At 39.1% G+C, this 24,770-nt stretch overlaps 1 protein-coding gene across 1 annotated transcript in view; it reads left to right on the top strand.

Moving 5' to 3' along the window:
- The window catches only part of GABRB1 (gamma-aminobutyric acid type A receptor subunit beta1), a 447,299-nt gene extending 423,160 nt beyond the window's left edge, over positions 1–24,139 (top strand). Inside the window, exon 9 of the mRNA XM_004009810.6 lies at positions 10,229–24,139. Coding sequence (XP_004009859.1) covers positions 10,229–10,573 — 345 coding nt within the window. The 3' untranslated portion in view covers positions 10,574–24,139. The remainder of the gene's footprint in view (positions 1–10,228) is intronic.
- The last annotated feature ends 631 nt before the right edge of the window (positions 24,140–24,770 follow it).

The raw sequence follows: 24,770 nt of genomic DNA on the forward strand, positions 1-24,770 counted from the left end.
TTTCAGACCACTTTCTAAATGTAAATAAGCTCTGTATTGTGATTAATTCCAGAATATAAAATGCATGTAAAAACAGGCCTCATAAAGGTAAACAGCTCTCCTTGGACCAGCTTGATATGCATATATTAGCCTTTGAGCCAGGGCCCCACGCCACATCACTGCCTTGCCCGCAGCCTTCAATGAAAATTTAACTATTCCAATTTAGCAGCTTGGATTCTAGAGAAATCCAGACAGGGCCTTTGGTTTCTCATAGTTCATTTTAACAGTTCACAAACTTCTGTAGCCCTCAGACCCCTGCCCAAATCTAGTGTGGTCCATATTTTGCTCTCTAGTCTTGACCTGACATACCTAATCACCAGAGCCTTCAGCAGTTTAACAGTCTAATTTTCTCCAGAAATGTCAAAATCTCTCTGTTACACATACCTTCTTTCTGGCACATAGCCTCCAATTTCTTCTATACTCAAACAGCTTGGATTCTTCTGTGAATGAGAGAGAAATCTAACATACTGGCTTAAGAAAATCTAACTGGCTTAAAAAAAAAAAAAAAAGAGGTCGAGGACTTTGGGGGCCCACCTAACTGGAAGGTCCAGCAAAGGTTTTAATTTTACATGTGGCTAAGTCCAGATGTTTAAACAATGTCATCAGAGAGCATGTCTCTTCATATCTTAATATTTCTTTCCTTTATATTAGTTTTATTTTAGTAGATCCTTCTTTCGTGGTATCCCCGAAGTTTATAGTATCAAAGCTCTTCAACCTCAGTGCAAAAGTACTTTCTTATACCAGATAGTTCCAACCAAAAAAAAGTTCCAAGATTAAGTCTTTTGGCACCAACGTGAGTCACATTCTCGTGCAGAAATCGATCCCTCTGACCAGGAAGATAGAAAACTAAATACCCAGGTCTAGGTCAGAGGTCTGTCCCCAGAGCCTAGGAGATGCAGTCAGGCCCTCCTCAGTCACAGGCAACAAGTGAATGTCCAGAGGAAGGGGGAATGGACTCAGACAGGTCAAACCTACAGGCATCCAGCAGACCCATCCGGACCCTTTGCCTAAAAAAATATCCAGACTCCTCAACATGGAGTCCAAGGCCCACTGCGATCTCCTTCTGCTCTCCTCCTCTGCCATACTTCTCTTTCCTCTTCTTTTCACCAACGCACTCTTTGCTCCAACAGTACAGCTCACAGTTTTTCCTAAATGCCTTGTTTTGACTCTTCAGAATCTCTTCATGACTTGCTCCATAGAGAACTCTTGGCTGAGGGTTTTCCTCATTCCTCAGGCTGAGCTGGTTCTCCTCTGCTATCTTTCCACTGCACTTTATGCTTACCTATTTTTTAAAACAAATATGTTTTAAAACATATGTTTTATGTAATGACTTTATACTATGTGAATACTCTGTGCATTGGGGATATAGTCAGCAATGAACAAAACAGAAGCTTACATTTGGATGAGGGAGATAGGTAGTCTCACACACACAGCTATATCACCCATCAACAATGAACATTACACACACAGAAAAAAACACACATAATGCCAGGTAATAATAAATCCATAAAGAAAAATAAGTAGGCCTTGATGCAGATACTGTCTTCTATCTTTGATATTCCAGTGCTTATCATAGAACCTGCACAAAATAGGCATTTAAATGACTTTTAAAATAATAAGTAAACTAATAAATTTATTTTAAAACCAAACAGGCATGACCTTAGAATTCATGTGTAATTGGTAACTTTTTTCCTGTTATATTCCAATAACTACAAAAACAAAAATTAACCCTTTCTCAACATGAGCACTACTTGGTACTTTGTAGAATATATATTTTATATATATATATATATAAAATATTTTTTAATGAAGGACCTTTATTCTAATGAGGGACTGTTAGTGGTAACAATAATGTATGGTATCAGTGGATACTGTGGACCTGTGTTAACACTTTAAGTGGCCCAAACAAAACTTTTCCTAGTAATTTCCTTCTCCTGAAGTCCTTATTTAGAATCCAAGCTGATTGATAACTCCTAACAGCCTTTCTTCCATTGTCCTCTCTGATTGGGAGGAATAAAGTGAAGTGGTGGGTTGATTGCCTTGGGCAGCCTTGGCTAATACAGTAAGAAGATTCTATCTGATGAGATGCAGTAACAAGGACTTATTCACTTAGATGTGATATCCACAAATCCCAAGATGTTCACACACATAAGGACATTACACACTCTAAATATCTCCTTTACAGCTGTGTGAGAAACAATTATTACTCTGGTCAAAATCACTTAATTACTCTCTTCTATACCTGAAGAGTAAAATACTACCTTTGACATTTTAAATATCTAAAGGGGTTTCACTGAAGATGAATTAAAAAAATGGCCCTTATTTGCATCATTTGAAATAGACTGAATTTGCTGGTTGTAAATTTTATATTTAATTGTAAAAAGCAATCACCTCAAATATTGGGCCTCACTAAGCAATCAGTCAATGCTTTATCTAGGTATAAAATGCTTCCATGTATAAAATAGTTTCTACTTTCTTGTTTCCATCATTTTCCACTCAAAGCTCAATAAATTCCCATTAACATCAACTTAGGAAATCAATTCCCAACCTTCATATCCCATATCCCTCAGGCTTGAACCATGAGCGCATGCTGCATGCATATCTGTATGCTAAGTCACTTCACTCATGTTCAACTCTTTGCAACCCTATGGACCGTAGCCTACCAGGCTCCTCTGTCCATAGGAGTCTCAGGTAAGAATACTGGAGTGGGTGTCCATGCCCTCCTCCAGGGGATCTTCCCAACCCTCGGATTAACCCGTATCTCTTACGTCTCCTGCATTGGCAGGTGGGTTCTTTACCACTGGTGCCACCTGGGAAGTTCACTGAACCATGCATATTTGTAATTAATTCCTGGTCACCTGGAAATAAAATAGCTTCTGTGGATTATCTATCTGCCAAGACTTCAATTAAAGCCAGGTACACAAGAGCGAACTAGGACCCTTGAAATGTGTGTGTGAAATGCAGATTGAGAAAGTCTTAGTCTAGAACAAAATGAGCTCAAACTCATAAGCTTTAACAAGTTTCCCAATGGATTTGAATACACAGTAATGTCTGAGAACCACTACTCTAGAGATTCTAGCCACTCAGGTGTCCTTAGCCACTGAACTCAGAGCTCAGAGAGTTTCTCATTCATTTAGCCAGCCCCTCCTTAGGACTATCTAAGGTTCTGTTCTGAAAAAGCAAGGAGGATATATAGTAATGACCAACAGCAACAAAAAAGCAGCTGTTCTCCTGGAGCTTACATTTCAACTGAGATTACTGACAAATGTGTAAATAAATGCATGATATAATGGCAGATGATGATTATGGTGAAGAAAATGATGCAAAGCTAGCCAGGTAGCAGTCTAAGCAACAGCATGGCCAGAGGGAGGAACAGCAGGTGACAATGGCCTGAGGACTTAGGAGCATAAAAGGGAGTCAATCAAAGGCCAACATGGCTGGAACAGAGAGCTAAGAAGCAGAGTAGCAGGAAATGAGGACAGAGGTACCTGTAGTAGCCAAGTCACATGGTGATTTGTGGATTTGGATGAGAAAATTAGATTTTATTCCATGACTTGGGAAGTTGCTAGAAGATTCAAATAGAAGACAAGTTCTGTTTTACATTTGAAAGGATCACTGCAGCTACTATGTAGAGAAAAGACCACAGGGTTTTGGTCCTGGAAAAAGGGAAGATAAATTATGTGGCCAGAGGTGATGTGGAGAAGTGATCAGAATCAGGATGCATTTAAAAGCAGACCCATTACAACCTTCTCATACACTGGATGGGAGAAACAAGGGAAAGAAAGGAATCGAGGATAAAATTTATCAACTGAGTAATGTTCTGGAAAATTTGCCAATTGTTTCATTTGATCCTGATCTTTTCCTTTCTCCATTTCCCAAATTACATAATGTTTAGATTTATGTAGGTTCATACCTAACCTTCTATTGCTTCTTTAAATTATATTTCCACTTCTGCCACTATATCATCAGAAGAAGCAAAGAGATACGCAGATCATCTCCAGCAAAGCTCCCATCCCCCAGCTCCCCTCAAAGAAAAAAATGTTACAGGAATTTGAGACCAAAGGACTGGGGTTTGGCAGCTCTGGTGAGAGCTAATGGCTGACAACGATATCATAAAGCGGTTCATTATATGAGCAGGGTCAGCGATGGAGGGTGTGGCTGTGTGGCTCTCCATACTCTGCAAATGAAGCACGCTGGACAGCTTCATTCAGTCGACTGTAGGCTTCCAGTGGGCAGCCCACTCTGTGGCCAGCATCACTTCTCTTGGCTTCCTCCCCTGTACTTCAGAACCTCTCAGTAAATGAAGTCTAATTGAATTGGTTAACAGTAAGGAAATCAGTTTCTATTTGCAAAGTAGATTGAACCTGGAGGTATTTCTTAAAGGAGCTTTTAAAATTGCCAGTGAAAACAAGATTATACTTTATTCTAACTACACTGTAATGAACTCAGTTATTGAAAATATCCAGAACAGTTCAATTCAGTGAGTGGCAACATTTTTAACAGCCCAAGGGACTCTTTAGGAACTTTGGGGGCAGAAAGAAGCAGAAGATGAATGAGATGAAAGGGGTGGGATAAAGGTTAAACCCAAACTAGAAAATGAATGTGTACATTCACTTGGGGTTTCTGCTGAGAGAAGAAACACAGCCAGCAAGTCAGTGTTTCCTGGGCTATAGTCCCTCGTCATCCCTTTTGTATCAGTCAGGGTTCTCCAGAGAATTGGAACCAATAGAAACAGAACCAACATACTTGCAAAAAGAGATTTACTTTAAGGAACTGGCTCATGAAATTGTGGAGATTGGAAAGTCCAAAAACAGTAGAATGTGCTGAAAACTCAAGCAGGATTTTTGTTTCAGGTTTGAGACAGAATTTCTACTCTGAGAAACTTCTGTTTTCACTCTTAAAACTTTTAAGGGATAGGATAAGGCCACCCAGATCATCAAGCTGAATCTCCTTATTTAACAGTAGTTGGTTGAAAATGCCAATCACATTTACAAAATACATTCACAGCAACATCTAGATAAGTGCTTGACCAAATAACTGGGCACAACTTAGATAGCATATTAAAAAGCAGAGACGTTACTTTGCCAACAAAAGTCCGTCTAGTCAAGGCTATGGTTTTTCCAGTAGTCACGTATGGGTGTGAGAGTTGGACTGTGAAGAAAGCTGAGCACCGAAGAATTGATGCTTTTGAACTGGGTGTTGGAGAAGACTCTTGAGTGTCCCTTGGACTGCAAGGAGATCCAACCAGTCCATCCTAAAGGAGATCAGTCCTGGGTGTTCATTGGAAGGACTGATGCTGAAGCTGAAACTCCAATACTTTGGCCACCTCGTGTGAAGAGTTGACTCATTGGAAAAGACCCTGATGCTGGGAGGGATTGCGGGCAGGAGGAGAAGGTGATGACAGAGGATGAGATGGCTGGATGGCATCACCGACTCAATGAACATGAGTTTGAGTGAACTCCGGGAGTTAGTGATGGACAGGGAGGCCTGGCGTGCTGTGGTTCATGGGGTCGCAAAGAGTTGGACACGACTGAGCGACTGAACTGAACTGAACTGATAGACTGGTCAAGTTGACACATAAGATTAACCATCATTCCCCTTAATCCCCTTTACTATCATCCATTCATTCAGTAGATATTTACTGACCATGCATATAAGTGCCAAGCACTTTACTCAAGTCTGGAGAAACAGTGACTAAGACAAAGTCCCTGCCCTCCTGGAGTGATATTCTAGTGGGACATTGGGTGGGGGGAACCAAGAAGAGAGAGAATTAAGAGTTCTGCTCTAGCCTGAGATACCTTTGAAAGTGAGAGTGGAAGTCGCTCAGTCGTATCTGACTCTTTGCAACCCCATGGACTATAGAGTCCATGGAATTCTTCAAGCCAGGATACTGGAGTGGGTAGACTTTCTGTCTCCAGGAGATCTTCCCAACCCAGGAATTGAACCCAGGTCTCCTGCGTTGCAAGTGGATTCTTTACCAGCTGAGCCACCAGAGAAGCCCAAGAATACTGGAGTGGATAGCCTATCCCTTCTGCAACAGATCTTCCTGGCTCAGGAATTGAACCAGGGTGTCCTGCATTGCAGGTGGATTCTTTACCAGCTGAGCTATCAGGGAGACCCTTTAAACATACATAAGCTGCTCTATGAGGAGGGCCTTGCAACCCACTCCAGGATTCTTGCCTGGAGAATCCCATGGACAGAGAAGCCTGGGCTACAGCCCTTGGTGTTGGACATGACTGAGCAACTATCACTTTCACTTCACAGGAGATGGGGGCCAGTCACAGGGTTTGTAAAGGAGAATACAAGATTAAGGAGCTTTATTAGTAACAATTTTTAAATTCTAAGGTGTAGGGTGTGATGCTCTATTTCTTGTGGAGGAACTGATTCCTTCATCAGTGTCTGAAATAGTGCCCAACACAAAGTAGGCACTCAATAAACATTTATTAGATAAAGAGCACAGTAATGTTGATTTAACTATACAGTAATGAAATCTGCTTTCAATGGGTAGCTACAGAAATGGACTCAATATTTTATATGTCAAACCATTTAAAGCTATGATTTCTATCCAATAACAGAATACTTAAGGGATATGCACAAACTAATAAGCCTCATGCAATTTAAAAGGGTTAATACCTTTGAGTTTGCACCAAGGTTAACAAAACATGTTAATAAAATGTACCTTGTTTGCAGTGACTTGTGCTTAATGAGCAGCATCTGTATGCTTCACTTGATTCTAAATTCTAGAAACTTGTTTACTTTAAAGGGATTTCATAATAATGTAACTTAATGATGCATACAATACAGATCAAGTGATTCCATTTTAGAAAAAAAAATTTTTTTAGAATGCTGTGTCTTCTGCCTGGAGTATTCTCCATAATCAAAGTCTGTCAAAAATTAGAAACAAGCCATGAGATAACCTAGTGAAAACCTCTCATTTATGGATGAGGAAACTGAGTTAATAACAAAACCAAGATGAGAACAGTTTTCAACTTCTAGTCCTTTGTTCTGTCCTCTCCCCACCTTCTAAGATTCAATACAAGCCCCAGGTCCTCATGAAGCCTTCTGTGAAACCCAATGATTTCTCACTTTTATGAACCCCTGATCATGGTCTATACTATACCATTGAGCATTTGCTTAAAAACTTTTATCACTTTCAATATGATGTTTTATTCTTGTATCTCTAAGGAGATTATTATCTCAAGGACAAAATGCATGTTTGATGATTCTCTTGACTATTTCACAATCAAGTCACATGCATTACCTTATTTTCTAATGTACTTGTCCCTTCTTTAATGAATCCAAGACTTTTCTCTTTGTCACTTCAACCTTGCTATCCTCTTTAGTATCAGAAACTTCCACATGCATGACTTTTTCAACCATAAATTTACATATTATATGTGTGTGTGTGTGTGTGTGTGTATACACACATCCTTGACACCTAGCACTATAGTTGGCACATAGTAGGCAGTCAATAAAGGTTGGGAGAGAGGGGGAGAGAGAGAGCATTCTTGAGGTTACTATCACAACTACACAGAGGAAGTAAAATTTAAATTAAGCCTTGAAGAAAGGACAGTTGGACACGATTTTGTGACTGAACAACAACAATCTGCAAAGAGGAGAAAAAAATGATATTTGAGATAAAGAGTATTCTATGTTTTAACTCTAGATTGGTTGCTTATTTTTTGTTAAATCTTAGGCAATTTACTTAACCTGAGTCTCAGTTTCCCCATCTGCTGAACTAGGAAAATGTTATATATTTCATAGTGTTTTGAAAAATACTGAGATAAGTTACACAGTAGGATTTAATAAATAATAGTTACTAACAACAATATCAAAACATAATAATAATTCCTTGAATAAAGAAAGCAATAGATGTCCTGGGTGAGGGCATAGTGGGGAGGCTCATTATACTACAGCAAAATGCTTCACAGAGAGAAGTGATGGCAGATGAGAATGAAAGTGAAACAGAGACCAGATTCCATCACCATTTCTCTCTCCAACCAACTAAAAGCTTAAATCTATCAACTGCATCACTAAACTCACTGCAGGATGTGATGATGGTCAAGGACTGTGAAATGGTTCATTCTCAGCAAAAACCACATGAACTTTGAATCAGACAAAACATGGGTTGTAATCTCAGGTCTGACACCTACCAGGGTGTAAACTTGAGACCGGGTGTTGTAAGACTAAATGAGTAATGTAGTGAAGCATCTACCATAATGCTAGGTACATGGTGGACACAATAAATCTTAGTTATCTTGTCTGTGATACACCACGATCACATCTCACCTTCTGTACTTTTCTTTCTCCCATTTGCCTCTTCCCAAGGGTTTCTCTATCTCTCTTCATGACCAGGTTTGTTGCTTGCCTACTAAAACCTTTCAACAGTGTTTACTGAGGTCAATGTCATTGATAGAGCATTTATAGAGCACTGACTGTAAGTCGGGCACTGTGCTAATAACTCTAAATTTAGAGTTTTTATTTATTTACTTACTTAATTTATTTACCTGCTATATTGTCCTTGGAGGTACTTTAGACTCATCTGTATGAATGAGCCTTGTCCCCTTCAGGTAAGTTAGTTTTCAAGTACATCAGTTTAAAGTTAAAGCCACAACGTGTTAGGCCGAAGGTATTCACAATTCTTGTAGTTCCAAAAGTGTGTGTCTGGGCATAGCATAGAGAAAACCCAGGAAACCTGGATTAGGTATCCGTGGAATGCTAGGAAGCAACAATGAACAACATTGGAAAGATAAAAGTCAAAGTATAGCCAAGCATATCCTTTCGACCAATGAATCCATTCCACTTCTGGCAATTTAGTCTGAGGAAATAATGATGGGTATGAACAAAGATTTAGCTAAAAGGTGTTCTTTGCAGGCTTACTTTTATTTATTCATATTTTATTGGAGTATAACTGCTTTACAGTGTTGTATTGGTTTCCACTGCACAACAATGTGAATCAGTGAAATGTATACATATATCCCCTGCCTCCTGAATCTCTCTCCCAACCCCCAACCATCCCAACCCTTAGGCCATCACAGAGCACCAAGCTGAGTTCCCTGTGCTATACAGCAGGTTCCCACTAGCTGTCTATTCAGCTTTGTTTATTTAATAGTATGAAAGCAAAGCAAGCCTTAACATCTAAAAATAGATTGATTCAGTTGTGGTTTATCCATCTAGGCTATGAATACATTATGTCACAGAGGAATATTTATTAACCAGGTTATACTATTACCTGACAAAAGTAGATTACAAGATAAAATATACTAGCTGAACTTGTGTCTGTAAGCATAAATGAATTAAAAAGAAGACTAAAGGTTTAGCAAGATATTAAAAATAATGGGCACTGAAGGTGAAATTATGAATTTTTAGTTTTTTGTTTTAGTTTTGTTTCCTGACTGCTTTCTAGTTTTGAATGTTTCCAGGTCTCACTTTTGTAACAAGGAAAAATGCCATGTATATATACACATATATGGTGTTTTTTCACATACATGTGGCATGTTTTGCTTTATATGTAGTGTATTTCTATGGACTCAATGAATGGTAGTCTTGAAAAGCAAAATCACATAATTTATATGTAGCATATATATAGTCTATATCTATGCACATATATGCACATTCTCTATATATGAACAGTATGTATTCTATATGCACATACTGTTTTGTGAGCCCAGATAAAAGATGGATGGGTGGATGGATTAGAACAAACTGTAGATTGTATTGATTGATAGATGATGGATTCGATAAATAGATGGTAGATGGACAACAGGTAGGTAGATAAATGATAGATAAATGTGCTAAATAGCTTCAGCTGTGTACGACCCCTTAGACTATAGCCCACCCGTTAGATTATAGGCTCCTCTGTCCATGGAATTTTCCAGGCAAGAATACTGTAATGGGTTGCCATGCCCTCCTCCAGGAGATCTTCCTGACCCAGGGATCGAACTCGTGTCTCTTAAGGCTCTTGCATTGGCAGGCGGGTTCGTTACCACTAGCACCACCTGGGAAGCTTAGACAGATAGATAGACAGATAGATAGATAGATAGATAGATAGATAGATACCCAGGGGACATGCAGAACCAGATGTCTAGCAAAACAGTGTAATGAGCCCGACTCAGTATCATTAGCTGCAGGTTGACTAAAACAAGCGAATGTCCTGGCAGCTGTGCCTGAGGCTTTTTCTCTCGGTCAGGTCGACGCCCACGGCAACATTCTCCTCAGTACCCTGGAGATCAGGAACGAGACGAGCGGCTCGGAAGTGCTCACGGGCGTGGGAGACCCCAAGGCCACCATGTACTCCTACGACAGCGCCAGCATCCAGTACCGCAAGCCAATGAGCAGCCGTGAGGGGTACGGGCGCGCGCTGGACCGGCACGGCGCGCACAGCAAGGGGCGCATCCGCAGACGCGCCTCGCAGCTCAAAGTCAAAATCCCCGACTTGACTGACGTGAATTCCATAGACAAGTGGTCCCGAATGTTCTTCCCCATCACCTTTTCTCTTTTTAACGTCGTTTATTGGCTTTACTATGTACACTAAGGTCTGTCCCAATGGTTCCTAAACGACTTCTTTCCTCTTCTTTTGATTTTTAACCCCACAGGTCCCTAGCAGCGATACTGCTGTGCTTTTTGAGGTAAGAGATTCAGCCATCCAATTGGTTTTCGGTCTTGCATATCAATTTTATTACTGCACCATGTTTACTTCAAAAAGAAACAAAAACTATTTTTTTCCAGTCTACTGTGGTCCAGGTTATTGGCTCTTTCAGAGCTTTGTTAATTGCCATGTTTACAAACAAACACACACAAAGAGAGAAATTAGATAGGTAGATCTTTAGCAGTTCTAGTCGCCCTGGATTTTAGTATTTTTTAAATGCAAATGAAAAGAGGGCTTAGCTCTCGGTGTGCATGGCCTCCTGGTAAACTGTAACAATCTCATGCTGCCAAAAAACAATACAATTTCCAGGATCTCAGAAGAAAAAAAACAAAGCCATTGATAAGTTACAGATTTCCAGGAAGAAGGGAAAACAAAAAGGAGCCCAGAAGAAGAAGGAAGATTCCTTTCCACTCTCCATCTTCCCCAGGTCCGTTGTAGGAGTCCCTGCTCCACAGAGAAAGAGGGAGAGATAGGCAAGCTGGAACCCAGGTTATACAAACTCAGCCTGCCATCTTCAACCCACCTTTAAGCTGGATATTCTGAAAAAAGCTTCCTTCTCAGACCTCCAGGGAGATTTTAAAAATTAACATGAGAATCCAACCTGGTAGCCATTGGGAACATTTTTCTTCTCTTGTTAAGAATGAGTTTTGGGGGCAGTGACTAATTTTGTAAACTATTTCAAATGAGCAGCCCTGAACTTATTTCCTTAGCCTGGAATCACTTGACCTCATGCCGTGAAGCTATGGCATCACATTGTCCTAGTTCCTCCTTCAGAGATTAGGAGAAAGGGGGCTGGGGCAGGTGGGCTTTGAAGAAGGGAGTGGCAAGAATTTTTGCTTGAGAAAAATATTGCCCTTTCCATGAGGAAGGCAAGACTTATGTGCTGTGAAAAGGGTGCCTGGGCAGTTACCTGAGCTGCCAAATCTTTAATCAAATAGTATATATTTCTTAGCCTTCCAGAGAGCAGTATCTAATGGTGACAAGCTAGTTGCACAGCGCTAGTTTCTCAGCTAGCACAGTATGCCTCTGCTCTCTGAGCTCTGCATTCCAACATATGAAATGAGTGCGTCAGGAAATGCACATATACCCACTTTAGTATCATTCTCCTTCAAGGCCAGATTTCTGTTTTAAAGAAAACCTTCAAAACAGCAAAACCACAGATAACAACATCACTGAGCCTTCAGACATTTACAACAGCCCCTAGATGACAGCCCTTCATTACTGCTTCTGCCTTATCTCTGCTCATGGGTTACTTTGCTCATCATAGAAGGAGTATTCCCTCAAGAGCTCAACACAAAATTCTAATTAAATCCAACCAACTACAGTTGAGATTCAGCTTATTTATGTCATTAAAGCCTCATTATTTTTGTGCAGTGTGTGTTCAGCCTGAGTATGTATATAAGAATTCTGTATATTCATTTCCAAGACTGAGTGAAACCCAAAGTTGACCGACTAGTCATAAAGGCAATTTGGGACCTGATCTATGAATGTGGTATGAGTTGAAGTAGTAATAGGGAGGTTTGCCTCATTTGATGACCTGGCTTTCTCCCTAAGGCTGATGAGGGCCCCTGTTTACAATAGCATCAGCTGCTAGAGATATATAATCTTAATTGAAAAGAGGAGGCTGAATGTGCACTGATAAATCCAAGGAGAGAGAGTTATAAAATGTTCTTTTAGAAAGCAAGAGGAAAAGAGAACCCTCAAATTTAAAAAAAAAAAAAAATGGTTATGCTATAGATAATATATGTTAGTAAGAAAACAAAAACACTGCTTTTAATTGGACAAATCATCTCAGTGGTTTCATGGAAATGAATCAGCCATGGGAACCAAATTTTGTTTGTTTTCAGTTGTACAGTCATAGTTCCCTGGTCTAGGAAAGCTCCATCCTCTGGGGATGAAGTGATCCATTTCAGAACTCTGATTAGTTAGGTCCTTGACAGAGAGAGATGCTTTTCCATAGTGAAATGTCCAAACAGAGTGGGATGTAGCCATGTAGTCATTTATTTAAAACACAGGAAGGAAGACTTTTGGCTGACACCTAACAGGAATGAATCATTTTGATATAAAAACTCTTTTAAAAAGTGTTTAAGGATGAAATGCTAATTCAGAAATCTGTTTTTGAGTATCTGTTGATCCATGTTCCATAGCAAAACAATTTATTTACTTGTGTGGCTCACTCTTCTTGGAAAAGATTGAGTAATTTATAATTTTATTATTATGATCTTGCCTTAAAAGTCTGAAGAATTTGATGCTTGTAGTTTTAGATGTAAAGAATCTCGGAGAGAAAAAGAACATTTTGAATTCTTATCTCTTATCCTTTGTAAAATGTAAAACTAGTAAGCCTGAATCTATTATCAGGCACAAAATGCTGTTGAAGTATGCCACTCTGGATGTAGACAGGCACACAAGTAAGACACAAATCCTGTTAAATATCTCTGATTTTAGAGGCAATGACCGCCAGAAAAATTGAAAAGCTGCCCTATTGCTAATTAATAACCTCTGTCCCCACTTCCTTCATCTGGATACTTCCTAGCCAAATCCTCTCCTCCTTGGCCCCCACCTGCTCTCTTTCCAGGCTGAACAGTACACAGAAAAAAATTCTTCTCTGCCTGTCTGCCTTGTCTCACCCAAACTGATGGACATAAAACATAAAAGTTGCTAGACTTTCTTAAGTACCCTCAAACTGGCCCCCATTCCTGAAAGATTCAGATCATTACCTTTAGAGGTGTTATTGTTTAAAGGTTGTTTTCTTTTAGCCATGAAAATAGCCATAGTCTCCTAAATTATCCAAGTGGCAGTAGAGGCTAAATATTGTATGGACTCACTCTCTCATGCCACAGTCATGTCCAGGGGACCCGATGTTACAAACTGTGATATAAATTGTCATAGACTTAAGCTGTGTGGACCCAGCAGAAATCTCATCATTCATTTGACAATGATGACTACACACTCATTTCTACCAGTCAAGTTTCTTGACTTAAAATACCAGGGGTGACATGTGCGTTATATTCACCAGCTTTGCGAGGCAAAGACCCAGGTAAAGACATATTTTGGGCTTGAATTATCCAGGATTGTTGCCTCCATCCTCTCCATTGCCAAATAGAAACAGCAGACTGGTTGGTAATTCTGTTGACTAGATGATATGTATTTTCATATATGCCATGTTTATTGTGCATTACAATCAATGAAGGATCTTGAAAATGCAAAGAGAAAATGTGGTGCAGAGAATAAAGTTTGGTTTATGGATCCAAGGATAGGCTTTCCTTAAAAAGCACTATGTACAATACACAGAAATGTTGACTAAATCCCATCTTTCTAAAATCAATGACTACTTTATAAATATTCATTTCAGAAAGAGCTCAATCAAAATTTTCGAAGTGAAACAAACAAACAAACTAAAAAAAAAAAAAAAGATCTATTTATAATGCTAGAAGGAAAAGATCTCCAAGATTTCTTATATGGACCATTTTGAATAGTATTTTACAAAGGGTGGTGTGCCACAGTTTGTTTTGTTTTTTTTTTTTCCTTTTTTGAACAAAATATAATCAAATATTTATCCCAGGAGCTAGGGTAAAGAAATGGGCAAGCATTTGTTCATGTTGGCTCAATCAGCAGTTACTGGGATGAAGAGGACAGAAAAACAAACAAGATCAGATGCTTGAAAGCAGTCAACACAGAGGTGAAGTTGTTAATGGAATGTAGAATATTATGTAAACTTCCTTGTAAATTCTGTACATAGTTCATTGAACTGTTCCTTGTGGTGTGGTGGTCCTCTGCTTCTGGGTGGATGTCTGAAAACTCTGAGCCTTGTAAATAATGTCAGCTTAAAAGGCACTTGCTTTTTTTTTCATGAAGTGGAATGACTAGTGATTTGGGCCCAAACCAGAATCCTTTTAGCTCTTGCTCTTTCTCTGCCATTGTGTGTATGCAGGTGTGTGATTCTGCCAGGTGTCTCTGATCACTGCCTCATGCTCCAACCCCACTGAAAGGGACTGGAGCTGCCGAGAAGGCTGCACCCCTATGGGCCTTGGGAATCGCACACCAGCAGAACCTTAGTGAGCAACTCCTGGAACTATGCCATGAAAAGTAGATGTGTTTTTATCACTCATCCATGGCTACTCATATATTCAGATGCCGAATTACCCAAGCTCTTGAGGGGGTCAGGAATGGAAGATGTGGTCAAAATCCACAGGGAATCCAAAGCTTCATTTGCACCAATAGCTTTAGCTTCTACCTTCTTTCCTTCCACAAGGTTTCCCAGAACTTTTAACAAGAATATAAATGGATGGATGGTTGATCAGGGTAAACAGTCAAATGTACAAATGATGGGAAGGAGAAAAGGAAGAGATAGCCAACAACATTGATAACACCAACTGGCTGACTCAAGCCTGAAAGATCCAGAGGTAACCATGTCACTGTTTTTGAAAGGTAAAAAGAAATGCTGGTATAAATGGACTGGGTATTAAGACAAGTCTTTTTCAACTGCTGTGTCAAAGATATGTTTGGTATGTGCTAGTCGAATTTAAGAGAGAATCTCGTAATTAAATGTTCTCAAATATATTTCTCCCAAGTCCTGGTATTCTTGAAAAAGCCTTCAGAATGGTGGGATTTTATGCCATAAGATGTGTTTCCATGCAAACTGGCAGTCTCATAAAGGGTGATGGTGTCTTCAGAAATCCCGAGCAAGGAGGGGCATAGATTGGTTTCTTGGCAATATTTGAGGGCAAACAACGTTTTTCTTCCAGGTAGGAATTTAGCAAGGCAGGGCTTTTATTGCCAGCATTTTGAGTGCAAGGAGTTATCATGAGACATTTTGACTCCAAAATGTACCACCTAGGATCCTCCATCGATGGAGTAAGAAAAATGCCCTATTGAAACTAATCAAGTCAGTTTCTAGGTACAGAACACATTATGATTTTGCCTAAATCCTGCTTGTTCCAAATAACTGAAATCAACTGAACTGTCAGAAAACTTCATTATTAGAGGCTGCAATTTCACAAACATTTGAAAGGAAATCCTTTTCCTTAGACAAATTGCAAACTAGAAAATACCAAGTGCCTGTAAGGATATGCATCATTTTGTGTTTGTTTTTATTTTTCCAAAGCAAGCATTCCCTTATTCAAACTGAAGAAGTCTAACAGTTCTTTGTTTTGTTTCATTTTTCCTACTTCAAAAGTTCTTGGTACATCAAGGGACTGGCAACCATTCCTAGTTGGCCTCTGTACTTTGCACACCCTAGAGCAATTAGCATTCATCACCAAGGCTTCAATAGGAATTCAGTGTGGGGGAAAAAGGAAGTATGTTTCTGAATCAGTTGGGTTAGAAGCCAAAGGATAAATAAGAGCAACCAGTATTACAGTCTGGCTCCTACTTCTCCCTGGGTTTCCTTTTGAAGAAAAGCAGGGAAGGGGGAACATTTTCTACTATAATTTTTTAGAGGTGAAAATTGTTCAAATATAATATGTTTATGCATTTTGCAAGTCTGGCAATGAAAAGTAGATTACCTCCTTTGTGTCCATTCCTCCCTGGTGCCATTGCCACCATGCTGCATGCCTTAACCCAATGAAATCAGTTCATTTATTTTTCTTTTTTCATTTCCAGATCCTCATAAGCTGTCTTGTCTGTAAATAGCAGAAAGCTTAAGCTTCTTTGGACTTACACTGCAGATCTTCAATGAAATCTATAGAAACAATGAATGTTAATAATTTCCCCAAATTCTGACTCTTATTGCCTTTGACAGGGCTGTAGAGGTAGGCTGCATAATCATGACAGCCTCTCTTGAAAGGCCTTGGATCATTTCTCTTTTCTGCTTTCCTGCCCCTTTTATGAAGAGTACACATGTTAACCTAAACCTTCTCTCTCCCAGGCTGATTTAAAATAAACTGTAAATAAAAATCATTAGCTCAAACCTAGAAAAATTATCTACACCAAAGTTTGATGATAGGACCATCTCCTTACAGTTGTAATGTGGGGGATTCACACTATATCAATTATTTTTTTTAGTGTTTATTTATTTGGCTGCATGAGGTCTTAGTGGGCAGCACTCAGGATCTTTGTTGCATCGTGCGGGATCTTTCATTGTGGTACAGGGACTCGCTGGTTGTGGCACATGGACTCAGTAGTTGTGGCATGATTGTTACTTGCCCACAGGCATGTGAGATCTTAGTTCCTGGGGGAGGGATTGAACCCACGCCCTCTGCATTGCAAGGCAGCTTCTTAACCACTAGACCGCCAGGGAAGTCCCTGTATCAATTCTTTTACACCAAACTTGTTTATTCATGTACTTCTTCAGTCTTAATTGTACACCATTTAAAAATCTGTTATTATTCTTCCCAGAATGTCTAAACATTTACATAGCATACCACCAGTTACAGGCTATTCTCTAGGAACTTGACCTATTTCCTCCCTTCTGTATCTGATTCCCATTACAGATTTCCACTTCTATGTATTACCCTACGTTCAGCCTTCTAGCAGATATTAAATATAGTTAGTAATTGGACAGGTCATAATGCAAACTGTCTAAAGCGGCCTGATAAAATATGTAGAACATCTTTTTCCTCCAGTCAACATTTCTACATTTCGAGAACAGAAAGTTCTCCAAACACATACCAAGTGATATGTAGCCTAACATTAAAAAGTTAAGTACAAATGAGCTGCATGGTGGGGAGAAGGAAATTATAGTGAACAGAAAATACCTTGGAATTAGGATTTTGTGACCTTGACTTTACAGCCCAGTTGTGTAACTTTGGACATATCACCAGATGACCTCCAATTCCCCTTCCAGAACTAAATTTCAAAGGGAATTTTAGGGAGGTGCGTTTGTACAAGAGGTTACCAGAAAGATAGAGGAGTCCCATGGCCCCTGCTAACACAGCCCCACAAATTTAGTAATAGTCCTTGTCTCATGTCTTTGGGAGTAAGCCATCTGGTATAAAGTGAACTGAATGCAAAACTTGTTTATATTCCTCTAAATATATATATAGAGAGAGAATATACAGTTAAATTTTCAGGCAAGTGGCAAAAACATATTTTATGATTTTAGTAATGATCCCCACTACAATATTGCCCTTTCATAGCACTGGAGAGTCTCAGATAACATAATCACCATGCTCTCTATTTCCCGATATCTGGAAGATGTTGACTCCTTAGACCATTCTTTCTCATTCAGTCAGGAGGTGGTCATGAAATGCCCCTCCTGAGTGGAAAAGCCAACTTCTAAGCCGCATCTGAGCAGAAATACTGTTACAGCGCCCATCAGTGTCCCTTCCCCTCCTAGACACCATTGCTGTAATGTAAGGGGAATAAGCAGATAGGGCTGAGTTCCCAGGCGAGAAACAGCTGCTCCTCTGTTGGAAAAGATTTCAGGTCTGTTATCCACTCTCTTTGCCCCACTTCTCCCACCTCTTCTCATCCCCCACTTAAATAATTAAATCTGCCAAATGTTTTAGGCACAGCCATGGCAAAAACTGAGCATTTACTTACTGAATTGCAGTCAGCATCTCTAGCTATTCATATTTTTTAGAGCATGCATCCTCCCCATTCCAATCTCTGAACAAGATCCTCATTGAGCTTTCTGCACTGGGATGATCTTAACTTTTTTCCCTATTTTATAAGATAACTTTCCACCTCTCAACTTCCCTGATTCTCCTGAGAGCCCCTGACCATTCAAAACTGTTAAGATTGCCTAGAAATTCTTCCCTTCCATCATCGTAGGCCAGTCTATGAAGGAGACAGTCTCTTTTTTGTAAAGTTAACTTAATATTCTGCCCTTCAACCTCATATACTCTATGAAAATTTCCTATGTGCAGGTGTACTCATCACTGGGGCTTCCCAGGTGGCTCAGTGGTAAAGAATCTACCTGCCAAGCAGGAACTGTGGATTCAATCCTTGGGAAGATCCCCTGGAGATGGAAATGGAAACCCACTCCAGTATTCATGCCTGAACAATCCCATGGACAGAGGAGCCTGGCGGGCTACAGTCTATGGGGTCGCAAAAGTGTCAGACATTACTTAGGGACTAAATAACTACAACAACTCATCAGTTCTTTTAAAGAAGTGAGCAAATACTACTTTTTCTGGTTTCCCTACTTTTTACCTAGAGATGGTTTCATATTTAATTTTATCTTTTTCAAAAAGAGAAGCAGTCCTAAATCTTCACATTTTCACCAAGTTGAGATTAGTGCTTATTAACATGTATATCAATTAGAATTCATTCAGAAGCAAGTTAACAAAAGATACTAAAAGTAACTTTAGCAATCAAAATATTATCTCATATAACAGTAAGTTAGAAGTAGGGTAGTTACTGGATTCATTGTTTCAATAGCCCAATGGTGTCATTTAGGACCCGTCTCTTCCCTAACCAGCTCTTCTTAACTCTGTATGTTATCAGCACCCATTATGGTTGCAAAGTAGCTACACTCATGCATTCATCTTGAGTGGAATAAATATAGGAAAGCTCTGCTTTGGGTTTCTTTTTAAGAGCAAGGCCATCTTTCCCAAAACACCTCACCCCGCCTCCCGACAGTTTTCTCTTTTGTCCCATTTGCCAGGGTTGGAGTACACACTCATTCCTGGACCAGTCTCTGGTAAAAGGAATGGGATTATCATGACTGGTTTACAACATTAACCACCCCTGCTCCCACCTACCCCAACCCACTCCCAGCCCCCCCACCCCACGCCCACCCCTCCACCGCACCCCCGTCTGGGGCAAAGGGGTGGGATGGAAAATATTTAACAAAAAGATGGAAGAATGGCTTTTGGCTAGATACCTAATAACTGTCACACATTGGTCTAAGGCATCAGAAAATACTTTCCTACCCATAATTTCCTAATATGACCTTCACTACAATGTTGTAAATATGATGACAATACCAGGATCTGGAAATAGAGGCTCAAATAGGCTAAGTGATTAACTCAAGATCTGATAACTAGTTACTGATGGAGTTAGTATTCAGCCTGTTTTTATTGGCTCCAAAGGCAAAGATTTTTCCACTCACTACACTGTCTGGAATTAATCTTTTTACCATGATGATCCAGGTTGTGGGCAGTCCAAAGATAGTGGAGAATAGGGGGAAAGAGAGTAATTTCCCCTCTCAACAGCTCTATACTATGCCCAGTAAACATTCTTGCTCTTTTTTTTTAAACCTTCTCCTCCATCCTTCCTCCATCCCTCACACAAAGCCTTTCATTATTCTCTTGAGGGAACATGCAGGACTAGTTCGTGCCACAGCTGAAGTGTGCCCGTTTGCTTGAGATAGTGCCAACGTGTAATTATTAATAGCTCATTTCATTCTCAAAACTGCCCATTTAGATGAGCTATACAGTCATGCTAATTATGAGGTCTCATAATTCCCACATCTGGAGGGTATTATCTGGTGTTAACATTAACACCTTGGAGGAAATGTCCTGGCTCCCTATGAATCCTTCATTCATGATTGACCTCAGTCTTCTTCATCACTCACGCTCACTTCATTTCTCACCATTCCCCTTCCTCAGCTTCAAGCAAGCTAACCCTCAGGCTTTCCCTTCCTTTCCAAAGCAAGGGTCACCTATCATCCCAAAATGTTCTCTTTGCTGTGCTTGAATTTTTACATTTTGCCTTCAATGCCCAGATTTGTCTCCTCCCGGCCCCTCCTTTATGTTGGATTGTGAATCAGGCCAGTATCATCACACCATCTGTCCTACTGTCTGTCCATGGTAGAGTCTGTACCTGCTTATTTAATAATTTATGTTGCTAAATGCAGCCATAGAGAAGCACATTTCCATAACGGATGTCCAGTTCAGTTCAGTCAGTTCAGTCGCTCAGTCGTGTCCAACTCTTTGCGACCCCATGAATCGCAGCACGCCAGGCCTCCCTGTCCATCACCATCTCCCGGAGTTCACTCAAACTCACGTCCATCAAGTCCGTGATGCCATCCAGCCATCTCATCCTCGGTCGTCCCCTTCTCCTCCTGCCCTCAATCCCTCCCAGCATCAGAGTCTTTTCCAATGAGTCAACTCTTCGCATGAGGTGGCCAAAGTACTGGAGCTTCAGCTTTAGCATCATTCCTTCCAAAGAAATCCCAGGGTTGATCTCCTTCAGAATGGACTGGTTGGATCTCCTTGCAATCCAAGGGACTTTACTTCAGGATTACATACAATACCTGTGAGACACGTGCCACCTACACCCTCCTCCAAGTTATTTTTAGTTCCATAGAGCCCATGTCTACAACCTCTAAATGGATTTTTTTTAATGCAGTCAAAATTGCAATTGAATCCATGTTAGGGTCTGTGCCAAGTGGTCACTGAGATTTTTTTCATTGCTTATGACTATACAAATCCTAACACCACCATTCTCGATCTTGCCAGTCTGGCAGATCTTGACTTCCTAGGATAATTACTGCTGCTTTTCCTTTATGGAAAAAGGAAATTTTTATTCAAAGTTTCGTTTTCCCCTAATTTACCCAAGGCTGGCTTATTAAAAGCTTTGAATTTAGATTCTATGAGGTGTTTACTCTTGAAGCTGTAACTATACTGCATAATCAGAACATTCCAGTGTGAATTCTAGAGAATCCTCCCAGAGTATGGCATACCAAATTCCAAGAAATAAATAGAAGGTTTAAAACTATCTAAGGGGGATGGGCAGTTCTTGACATGCACCACTGTCCCCCAAGACTGCATAAAATAGATGTGCAGAGAAATACCTTTTCTGCTCCTCTCCTTTCAACTAGTAACTTCCCTGGTCTCCTGTTACATATAGTATTTACTTATTTGCATAAAAATATCATCTGCAAGCCTTACCTCAGAGTGGCAACCAGCCATCCCAGTTTTACTAGATAATGTATTTTTCCACTTGATATTTCCCCAATTACATTGAATTACAGTATATCCGCTTTTTTTTTTAAAAGCTAATCAATTTCATGTTAATATATTTCCTACATCTTTTGAAATACTCACTGGATAAAGCTTGAACTATTTTGTATTTTGCAACAATGTCCGCAAGACCCTTAGGGGGAAGTCCCTTGATTATGCACATACTCATTGACTGTGTTGCTCAACTCCTTATTTTAGAGAGGATCAATAACTCCCTTGATAAAAATAAAGTGGCATTCTTACAAAGTCAAGGTTGCATGAGGGTTTTGGAAATCCCAAATGATATTAATGTTTACAGGGACTTTTTTTTTTTTTACATCTTTAAGTAAGCTTTTTGTTTTTGACCACCAGGCAGCATTTTGTGCCATTGTGATGGAATCCTACTAACTAATGTGAAATAATGTGTCATGTCATTTAAAAGGTTAATGAAAATGTAAAGTGGAAGCTTTAATACCGTCTCAATACAAATAAAACTGTTTTTGAGAGAAACTCATCTCGGTTAGGGTGGCTTGCTTGAAAATTCCCCTGGCTGTCGGTCATCTCTGGATAATTATTTCACTCCTCTGATTTTACCCAAGGAAACTCAACTTGAGGCAAAGATCTTTATATGATGATTCAAGAGGTTTGGGAAAGCAGGACTCATTAGGGTAAAGATTAGGAAAATTACTATCTTGCCAGCAATGGAACACCTCTTTGGCTACCACCCTACCTAAAACTTGATTGAATCCAAACATGAGCTGAACTTTCCTGCTATTTTAATTCACAGCCCACTGTACTACATAGCTGGATCTTTCAAAAGCAGGTGCTACATGTATACAGAAAGAAATGCATACCTTCTGTTGCCTCTCAAAACCCATTATGCTAAACTCACCAAATATGTTAGAATATGTTACATGTTTTGATCCTTGTGTTTTTTTCAGTCTCCACTAATCATTTTGCTGAATTGTCTACTATCCTCCTATTGAACAGGAATTAGCTAATTCATTTCCTGAATGGTATTACAGTTCTTGTAAATAACCCCTTTCTCCATCTCTATTTTTCAGCTGGCAGAACTTTAATTACAAAGGTATATAAATTATACTATTTTAATGTTCTTTTGCTCTTTCGACATAAGCATTTGCTTTCATACATAAGCAGATATTTTGTATACCTACCAGACCACTAAAAAGCTAAATGGCAAGAATGAGTATTTCTGGAAACTTATAAAAATCTTGATGCAGTGAGACAGGTTTAACCAATGTCAAGAAAGAAAAGGTAGACTCCTTACTTTTATAATTCAACTTTCTATTTTGTATCAGTATATGCTGTATTTTCTGATTGAAACTGCTGTTCTAATGAAACTTGTGATTTTCTGTAGTTTGCTTTATACATTTGAAATCAAACTTTCATACAGTGTGCTTGATTTGTACCCTTTCTGTTAGGGATTTGATTAAATATCCTAACCATTTCCTTAATTCCTTTTTACATGCTTAAAGTATTTGACATTAGGCTTTCTCAAAAATGATCTCTGGATAAAATCCATGAAGCCTGTAGACTGTGATTTATACACATGTAAGAAATAGGTTTTCCTCTTAGCAGTGAATCAGTGACTAAGAAGCGGTTCAGTGTCTTCTGATTCCTGACCCTTCTACCCTTCATGGCCTTTTTTCTATTCATCACTCATTGAGTAATCGTGTATTCTTCTAAAATGCAAACTCAACTTCATGCAATCAGGTATGGACACAAGAAATGCTTGTGCTCTCGATTTCAGGACTAACAGTCTCATACCCTAGCAGTCACAAGGGACTGTAGTTTACTCAATATTTTGTTAATAATGTGGCTTTGCTATAAAATAAGTTGCTGTTTTCTTTGCTTTGGTACTACAAGGTTTTCAATGTTGCAGCAAATGAAAGGAAGAAAACATGTTTCAAGGCTGGTGTCAAAAACCATCAGCTATACTTAACAAAAGCCGTTGTGCAGCTTCTGAAATGTAGTTTACTGCTGTAAATATGTACAATTTATGTTAGCCTGTTAATTCCTAAAACACAAATAAAACTTTTTTTATTAAAAATGCCTACATATAAAAAGTTTACTTTGTACTGTTTAAAAACATGCAAGATTTCAGGCATATCTTTTTATAATCCTTAAAAATGTTTAGAATTCTGAATCTATTGTTTAGGAGCTTTTATTATAAAATTTAATACAAAACAAAATCCCTTTACTTGGAAGAAATTATTTGCAGTATTATCCAACAATTGGGAAAAAAAATACCAGCACTTTTCCAGGAGCTTATTTCTATACCACTTTGATTTTTTTTTAATATTCTTTAAGATAACATGCCTTACAAACATTTGAACATATGAAGTGTTTATATATTAGGGAATTAAAAAGAAGAAATGAAGTTTCCTTGTATTTAAAAAATGATGCCTAAAATGAATTTTAATAGCATCCATTTGTGAGGTGCATTATGTCATTTTTCTTTTAAAAATCTCCACTGTAAATAAGAATAGTAGAGTCGGCCTATTTGTCAGTCTTTCCTAATTTGAAGACTTCCAACTTCTGAACTCATTCTCTCCCTTCACAAATAATAATATGTTGACAATAAAATAATGAACTGACAAAAGGTGTGAAGCTCATTTATCCATTAATTGGTGATTAGTATAACAGCTTTTCAGTAAGAGTTTAAATTCCAGCCTAGAGATAGATGGCTTTAACTTCCATCCAGCAAAAACTGAGAATCCGCACTTGTATCATCAGAGATTTGACCTGCAGAGTGACAGGGTTTAGACATTCAACACTTTGCTACTATTTCCCAAAGACGACGTAATACAATGGGAGAAATAAATGGCCACCCAGTTTTTTTAACTAGAAAATAACAAGCATATATGTAGCATGTTTAGGAGTTACTATAAGGATTATATATATAAGAAGCTAGCGAAAGGTAGGGGTGTGGGTGTGTGTGTGTGTGTGTGTGTGTGTGTGTGTGTGTGTGGTCACTAGTACCAGCCAAGGATATGGAGAAATTGGAACCCTTGTGTACTGTTGATGGCAATGTAAAATGATGTCATGGTTATGGAAAACAGTATGGAGATTTCTTAAAAACAGACCTACCATGTCATTCAACAATGTCAAGGTATTTATCCAGAATAATTGGAAATAGGCTCTTGAAAAGATATCTGTGCTCCTATGCTAACTGCAGCATTTGTCACAATAGCCAAGAGGTGAAAAACCACTTCATTGTCCATTGATAGACT

This window comes from Ovis aries, chromosome 6 (assembly GCF_016772045.2).
Source record: "Ovis aries strain OAR_USU_Benz2616 breed Rambouillet chromosome 6, ARS-UI_Ramb_v3.0, whole genome shotgun sequence".
NCBI classification, from domain to species: domain Eukaryota; kingdom Metazoa; phylum Chordata; class Mammalia; order Artiodactyla; family Bovidae; genus Ovis; species Ovis aries.